The following is an 8,916-nucleotide window of genomic DNA, read 5'->3' on the forward strand; positions in this document are numbered from 1 at the left end:
AATGTGATTCAGATTATGATCTATGTTTTTTCATATAATAAATCTTATTTCTCATAGTAAATATATATATATTTATATATATTTATATATATATATAAATTAATATATATATTTTAGATGTATGAAAAATAAAATTTATCTTAATTTATAATAATAATTTATAATAATTATTAATAAATATAAATCAACATATTTTTGTTACTAAATTTTATACAAAATGACAATTATTATCATTATTAATTTATTAAAAAAAGAATTATATAATAATAATATATTGTAGGTGGTGCAGCCGCAAGAGCAGGCCTTCACGCGGGCGATAAAATCATCAAAGTGAGTTTGTTTCGAATTATTGTAAAGTAATACCAAGATATAAAGTAATAATAAGATATATTCCCATGAAATTATTGATTAAATTTAAATTATAAATGCAATTTTTAAATTTAAATAATCAAATATATAATATATATAGCTCATATGAATTTAAATTATTCGTGTTTACAAAACATATATTTGCCATGTTATATTTTCACTATTTATAACCATGATTGGTATTTTCAGGTTAACGGCGTGAATGTAATGCAGTCCACGCATACGGATGTTGTACAGCTCATAAAGTGTAAGTTTACATACTTTCTTTCTTTTCTACGGCCTCTTTTTTGTTCTTTTCTCTTTTATTTCCAAGATATAGACATGTTATTTGGCAACGAGATGGAATAAATATTCTTATACAAAGAAACCGACATAGAATGGAACGCTGTGTAAATTTTAAAATATTTAAAAGTATCCTTTTTCTTTCTTACAAAAAGAATGTAATTTCATTGTATAAAGATTACTTTTTAGTAATTTTGAATATTTCAGTTTATTGATAATATTTACTTAATTCAATATAATTATAGAATTTTATTATTTAATATTTTATTCGTATTATTTTTTATTCTAATTTTTTTATAATAATTCTTTCATATATTAATAAATACAAAGTGAAAGCAATTTTTTCTCCATGACAGGATTTTCCTATCGATTGAGCTTTTTTGTACACAGTCTCTCTAGTAAGTTTATAATATATGTACACATAGGATGCTTCATACTTTGCAAACTTCTTATGTGTCATTGATAATCACAAGGGATGCATGTAATTCAATCTAGCATACTATAGGCCGTTAACCTGTATTTTATAAAAATAAATAAATTAAGAATGTTATGTATTAAAAAGTTTATAAAGTAATTAAATAAAAAAGAATAATAAAATAGATATTTTTGTTATAATAATAAAAATATTTTATGAATAATATATATTAAAATAATAAAAATAATTTAAAAAATTAATTAAATATTAAAAACAACGAGATGGAATAAATATTAGAAAGAAACAAAAATTAGTAAATTGAACAAATTGTTGTATATTTAATGAAACTACATTAACAGCATTTTAATTATGAATTATTAAGTTAGTATTTTATTTAAATTAATGATTTTCTAATTGAATTAAATTATATTTTCATAATTATTTAATAATTAAATTATAATTCATTTAGCTTTTACAAAAATTTCTTGAATTAAGCGAAATCGAAAAAATAGAATCATATATAGAATAAAAATAGAATAAAAATAGAATCATATTGTTTTACAATTTTTTTATTTTTTCATGCACAAATTGCTTAATCAAATGTTGTCGAAGTAATGCTCACGTCTGGAAAGCTTTTATCGAAATTGAGCCGTAAAGCTGATCGATTTAGACACTGCAATTTAATTTGAAACTGTATCATTGCGTAAAAAGAGAAATTTTCAAAGAAGAAAAGAAATTCTATATGTAATTAAAGATTGTTGATGTTTAAATAAGCATGATATTTAAATTTTATTGATTAATCTTTCTTTTTTTCCTAAATCAAAAAAATATATAAATATAACGATATATAACTAATATATTATAAATATTAGATACACCAATATAAATGTAGTTTCTGACGACTGTTTTCAGTGATGTAAGCATGTGAGTTTATAGCGGTGACCATTTATAGAGTTATCTTCTTTCTTCTAACAATTCAGGTATAACACAATGATTATTTCTTTCATTGCACTAAAATTATATTATAATTCATAAAATTTTGTTACATTTTAAATATATAGAGAATACGAGATGAGAGAGTTATTCTAAGTCATTATCTCTTTTTTTTTGTCACATTTTTATTGATTTCTCGAGATGAAATAAAATAATAAATAATTTTCTTTATCTAAAAAGCAAATTTTTATTTAAAATCGTTTCGATTTTATATTCTATGTTTATTTATTCTTTAATTATCATTATTAAATGTTAATTAAAAAGTATTAGAATGTATAGCAAAATGTATAGAATATGTGGCAAAGTCATAAAAAAATTTAAAACAAAAATATGTATGTATATATATATATAGAGTATACATATATTATTAAAATCATATTTTTCTCATAACAAAATGTTTATCATATTGGATATATATTGGGTATATAAATATTTATTTAATATATATAAATTATATAAATTAAATATATAACTTTAATAAAAAAACATTTTTTTTATAAAAATAGTATTTTTGAAGTTTTTGCAGATTACAATATTTAATTTCTTGTAAGAAAAAGTTTTATAGTGATTAAGGTTCGAATTTTTCTTTTCTTTGAAATAATTTTATGCGTCTAAATTAATAATTTTTTAAAGTGTACTAATTGTTATATTTATAATCACTTCATAACAAAAATTTGTATTCAGATTTTGTTGGATTTATGAATATTTTAAATCAGTTTTACGAAGTTCTACATATTTCTAATAGTTCTACAAAGATTTTTCAATAAGTATAAACAATAAAGATCTCATATCTATGCTAAATTATATTTTAAAATTATAATTTATATACGTTCGATATGAAAATATTAAAAACAAATGTATAAAATAAGGATGTAGGAAATATAATGTAGGAAATAAGATGGTATAAGCATTTACTGGAATAGGTTTTAATAGATATGAACCATGTTAGAACATCTTACTTGCTAAAGTAAATTTTATCTTGTAAAAATAAATAAAAAAAGTTTTTATGAGGAAAAGCGTACATATGCAGAATACGAGAAGATTCGCAGCTGATCGTTAAATCACAGTCATTTACAGCTGAGTCAATTCTTCGTTCGGGATTTTCCAAAGTCATTATTCTAAATTATAAATGTTTTAAATATTTAGCTATTTAACTATTTTTCACAAATTATTTTATTATAAAATTTGCTTATGTCTTATTATTTCTTTCATTTGTAAAAGTTTTTATAAAAATAATCGTTTATAATTAGTATATTTTTGCAAATTTTGCAATCAAAAAGTTAAAGTCCAGGATATGAACAATAAATGCATAAATTTTTTTTCTTTTAAATAATTTATTTAAATAATTATTAATTCTTAATTATGATTACATAATATACACAATAAAAATTAATATAAAAAGATATGCTTTGCCAAGAAACATGAACACAAAAGAGATCTCGTGTATGTTATATTATAATAGGAAAATTAAAAACAATAGAAATAGAAACCTCCATTTCTAGTAATTCGTCTAATCGAAATCTTGTAAAATCTAAAAAAAATGATAATATTAGAATGGATTTACTATGTTATTGCAATGTATCGTCAAATGACGAGAGGCCTGGTCATATATCGGAGATTAGTCGTACACGCGCGTGTAAACATAAGAATCTCGTCATTCATATTAATACACGCACCTGGGGCCAAGTTTCTCGGTACGAATGTCTTTACTGTTCCTTGGATCGCCTCGGTCGTCACCGATCGTTTTACGCAGTTTCATGTACGACACGGCTCTCAATGCTTGTGGTATATGTCGCCGAGGAAATTCTAAATCCTTGAATCTCTGATACGAAAATTTATTCGAATTGATTATTACCAATTCGGATGTGTTTGTCCTCATCGATCTGTGTATCTATATGAAGAGGCGAACCACGTACGACCTGAGGCAAGCTTGGAAGAAAGCTCGTGCAAAAGCATATTCTGGTATTTTCAGCTGCAGCTTAAATATTTCATGTTCACAATTATATAATTTTATCGTTAAGAGACAGGTTATTGTTCATTGGAATTTTATTTCTTTTTCAAACGATTATCTTTCATAATTCCTTATAAAAGAAAAATACAAAATTGTATCTGTTACGAATTGTGTGAAATCGCAGTGTTCCTCGAATAATATTTATATTTCCTTGTTCTCCAAAAATACAAATATTTGGGAAGTTTTGCATATTTTCAGAGTGCTCGTTTAAGCAAATATGAGGAAGATATACATTTCAGTTTTCGAAATCCGAATTGCGTATTCATCTTTAAAATTTGGTTAATTAATTTTTTGGCACAAACATGGATTTCCAGAATTAGAAAAAGAAGATGACGTCATATGTCTTAACTAACAGTAGGAATGAGTCATTGGTAGTGTAAGGAGAAACTAGATTTGCAATTATCGTATAGCTATAGCATGTAAACATTATTCTACTCGAATGACAATTATACTTTATTAAAAGTACTTGTACTTTTATTCGTGATTGTGATCTAGTGAGAGAATGGTCTGATGTTCTCTTTTTTTTTATTTGATAAGATCAAATAAGGAATTTCACACGATATATATTTAAATAGGTAGTTTAAGATAAATAATTCGTTATTGATATTTTTCAAAATTTAATACGATGATGATAAATTTGTTTTATAATTTTATGATTTTTTAATTGTATTAATGCAATAGTGTACAGTAAAAATATATATATTCATATTCTTCAAATCGAATAATCATTTATCGAATACGTAAAAATAATTAAAAAGAAAAAAACATATACATATAATTTTTATTATACATAGAAATATATAAAAAAATTTTAATTTAATTAAAAAAATTTAATTTTTTTTTAAGATAATATTAAAAATTTTAAGATAATATAAAACTTAAAAATCAAAATAAAGAAAGTATAAAATATTTCTAAGAGGCATAGATCAGAGATAGAACACGTATAGAAATCGAGAGAAGACTAAATCTTAAAAGAAAATACAAGTTGTGACCGTTCGAGCAGCTCTTAAAAGAAAGGTGGAGGGTCAAACGCGGGGGAAGGACCGGCGAAGGTATGCGAAAGGTGACTAATCATCGTCCTTGAACTCTTGTTGCAGCTTCGACGCAGGTGGTACTGACGGTACAGCAGAAGCCAGTTGCAACGAGCAGCGCGGCGACGCCGGCCACAGGGTTACAAGTTGGTCTTGCGGGTGGACATCAGAGACCAGTTAGTTTATCAGCCGGCACCACAATGGTATCACCCTCGCAACCAGCGACTTCTTTACATAGGGCGTCGACTGCTCCAGGCGCACCGTGTAATGCACGTATCACAGGACCTCAACCCGTTGATGTAAGTTAAAATTTTTTATAAAAAGAAGGAAAAATCTTTTCATACATTAATTTATAAATAATATTTTGATATTTTTATAATATAATATTTAAATGAGAGTTTTTTACTCTGTATAATAATGTATTTTGAAAAAATAAATTTTTTAATATATTTTTTTTTAATTTATTAATTCTTACTTTTTATCATCTATTTGATTATCTAAAATGATATGATATATGTAATAATAAATAGTTTAATATATCATTATTATGTATATATGAAATATATTAATTATACTTATTTTCTTTATTTGTGTATTTAATATTTAATTTTTAATTTAATTTTTATATTAATATTCAATATTTAATTTTTAAAAGAAATAAATAAAAAAGAAAGAAATAATATTTCTATATATATTCTATATATATAATATTTCTATATATCTACGTTTTTTAGTTTTTTTGAAAAAAAAATTATAATTGAAAAAAAAAAAGAAAAAAAATGTAAATATTAATGTAAATTTTTATTATAAATATTTTATTATAAATTTAATATGCATTTAATAATTTAAATTTTTATAAATAAATATATTAATTTTATATATTTTTTTACTTATTTTAGCACGAGAAAAAGCGGCAAATGGAAACTCAGCGCGTTCATACATTCCAGCTTATGTTGGAGAAAGAACAAAGTTACGTTGATAAGCTTCGTAGTGAACTTGCGAAAGCCAGCACTGGTAGTGGTAATGTTAATGTTGTATCACTACAAACAGAATTGGCGGGTGCTGAAAGAAGGGTGCGCACCATGCAAGAACAACTAGCTGCAATAACTACCAATGAACAGGTATGACATTTTTTCTTTATAGTGTGCTTTAATAATATGCTCAAATTATTTTGAAAATTTCTATTTATTGCACTAATATCCTGCATCAATTTTATATCAGTAAATTATAGTTGTTCATGCATATATTATATCATAAATATTATGTTATTATTCATAATCTTATTCATAAATATTTGAATTAGTTTTAATGCTATATTTATTAACATTTATATCCTTATATATTTTATTGTGCCTTGCTTTTATGTCAGTGTTCGACAATTACAGTTTATGCTGTTCAGTGTATTTAATAGTTGCTCAGCATGATATTATTGAAATATTTATTTTTATGAATAAAAGCATAATGATAAAAGTACGAATATAAGTTTTTTTAATTGATTATTAATTAATTCAATAACTTTTGATTTATATTAATTGTTCACAGTATAAAAAATATAGTTAAACAACAAAAAATGAAAAAACCTATATTCTGCTTCTGTAAGTTATGTGTACTTTTTTAAATTGTATGAATACAATTTTTATATAATATGTGCTTGTATTATGATTGAAATTTTCAAATGCAGTCATATAGGGATGTATTTAAGCTTTTGCTAACTTTATCTAACCAGCTTTTGTTGTGTCTTACAGCTTTGCTCGTTGGTAACAAACACCTCGTGTTCCCCGGGTTATTATTCACCCTTGAGTAGTTGCAGTGGTGATGTACCACCGCCTCTACCATCTCGTAAATCCTTGTCCATGCAAAGCCTGTCTCCGCCACCATTGCCTCCCAGACCTCCGCCTACTACAAATACGCACCACGTAGCCCAGTTGGAGCTGGAGCGTCAACTGTTGACTCATTTAACGCCCTCAACCACCAGTCATGGCATACCTAACTCTGTAAGTAGTCTAATCGCTAAGTCATTAAATAAATAATTTATATAAATGCATGGTAAAATAGAAGTATCACATAATCGCGAAATGTATACTTCTACAAATAACTCTTATTTATTTATTGAACAATTATTTTTTTTATATTCTTACTACATTTAAAGATGTTTTATCAATTTTATCAAATTTCTTATTTCATTTAATATATTTAATGATAATTATAATAAATGATAAATAAATATTATATGTATGTTACGTTAATACTTTATTATGCTTCATTTGCAAATATTTTTATTTTATGTGTAACTATACCAAAAATTCATGATAAATGTTATATTTCAGAAGCTGTGCTTATTTACCGAAGTGTTGCTAGAGTAATTTTAAATAATTCATTAAATAATGTTTTTTAAATATGTTTGCGATATGTATTGAATATTATAGTTTGTGATTTTATAAAAATGTATGTTCATGTAGTATGTATCTTTAAATACTTGTTTAATAATGTTGTTTAATAAGCATATGTTTTATTTAAATTATTGTGATTGCAGTATTTTTAGCAATTCTTATATTATATATGTAAAATTAAGTATGTAATGAAATTTATGTAGTATATTTTATTGTATTCTTGCATAATGAATTAAATATTTATTCCATTTTTTATATTTGTTACTATTGATAAAATTCCATCTATTATTTAATAAATATATATTTGATTTTCTTATAGCTTTCACAGGGTGCAAATTTGGGTTCCTCAAATTCACTTAATAAGCACCAACGAACAAAATCCAGTCCAGAACAACTGGGAACCACAACTATTTCTCCATCAGAAGCTAGTAGACGTTTAATAGCATCAGAATCAATGAACGATCTTTCTCCTCCAAGGCATGTAAGGCATAGTGATATTGACATAGATGAATTACCTCATATCACTCCTCCAGGAACTCCACCTCCACCATATCCAGTTGCTAGTCCAGGAAATGATACTTCTGGCTCTACTATCAATGATGTAAGATTTTTATCATAAATGACATATTTAAATAATCTATATTAGTTATCCATATAATTTCCTGTTTTAGACAATATTAAATGAAAGTATTCCTGGATTGCCAACATTACAGCAACCAATCATGTCAATGGAAGATGATGATATGAGTGATCAAGAAGTTGTGAGTTTTATGTTCATATATTTTTTATTTATATATTCATATATATTTCTTTTTTCAAATATAGTAGTTTATGATTACTTTATTATAATTAATTGGCATTTTAGGGGCAATTAGAAGATCATGGTCCATTCAAATCTTTATCCCGATTATGGGGACATCATGCACATCTTGCTGTATTTATTAATTATGTTTTATCAAATAGTGATCCCTCCAGTCTGGTAAATATTATATACATACATTAAGAGCTTTTCTAAATATTTATTTTCATCATATAAATTTATTTAAAATGATTTATATTATTTTAGTTGTTCTATTTAGTAACGGATCTGTATAAAGAAGGTAATGCAAAAGAAATGAGGAAATGGGCATATGAAATTCATTCTAGTTTTTTAGTACCTGGTGCAGTAAGTAATTTGATAAAAATATAATATAAATATTTTTTTATGAGCAATATATATTTAATTCGAAACTATTTTTTATATAGCCTCTTCGTCTGCATAATGTAGACGAAAATGTAGCACATGAAATAGATGATGTTCTTTTGAAAGAATCTGATAAGGAAGAAATTTTACGAAAAGTATGTATTTCATTATACATGATATTTACTTAATACAATACATATGTATATATATATATATATATATATATATATATATAAAATATT

At 24.5% G+C, this 8,916-nt stretch overlaps 1 protein-coding gene across 5 annotated transcripts in view; it reads left to right on the top strand.

Moving 5' to 3' along the window:
• Positions 1-8,916, top strand: part of LOC102672312 (rho guanine nucleotide exchange factor 11) — a 32,398-nt gene that overhangs the window by 1,151 nt on the left and 22,331 nt on the right. For 3 of the 5 annotated variants that reach the window (XR_422635.2, XM_006622137.2, XM_006622138.2), the window contains exons 2-11: positions 281-330; positions 559-616; positions 5,168-5,400; positions 6,001-6,222; positions 6,847-7,095; positions 7,811-8,092; positions 8,163-8,252; positions 8,357-8,470; positions 8,558-8,656; positions 8,737-8,829. Coding sequence is in view for 4 of the 5 variants with exons in the window: in XM_006622137.2 (XP_006622200.1) it covers positions 281-330; positions 559-616; positions 5,168-5,400; positions 6,001-6,222; positions 6,847-7,095; positions 7,811-8,092; positions 8,163-8,252; positions 8,357-8,470; positions 8,558-8,656; positions 8,737-8,829 (1,490 nt within the window). In the remaining variant the exon portion in view is untranslated. Of the gene's footprint in view, positions 1-280; positions 331-558; positions 617-3,776; positions 4,022-5,167; positions 5,401-6,000; positions 6,223-6,846; positions 7,096-7,810; positions 8,093-8,162; positions 8,253-8,356; positions 8,471-8,557; positions 8,657-8,736; positions 8,830-8,916 lie in introns of those variants that run through there. The other 2 variants (XM_006622140.2, XM_006622139.2) reach the window with 2 other exon arrangements.

This window comes from Apis dorsata, unplaced genomic scaffold (assembly GCF_000469605.1).
Source record: "Apis dorsata unplaced genomic scaffold, Apis dorsata 1.3 scaffold_667, whole genome shotgun sequence".
Classification (NCBI taxonomy): domain Eukaryota; kingdom Metazoa; phylum Arthropoda; class Insecta; order Hymenoptera; family Apidae; genus Apis; species Apis dorsata.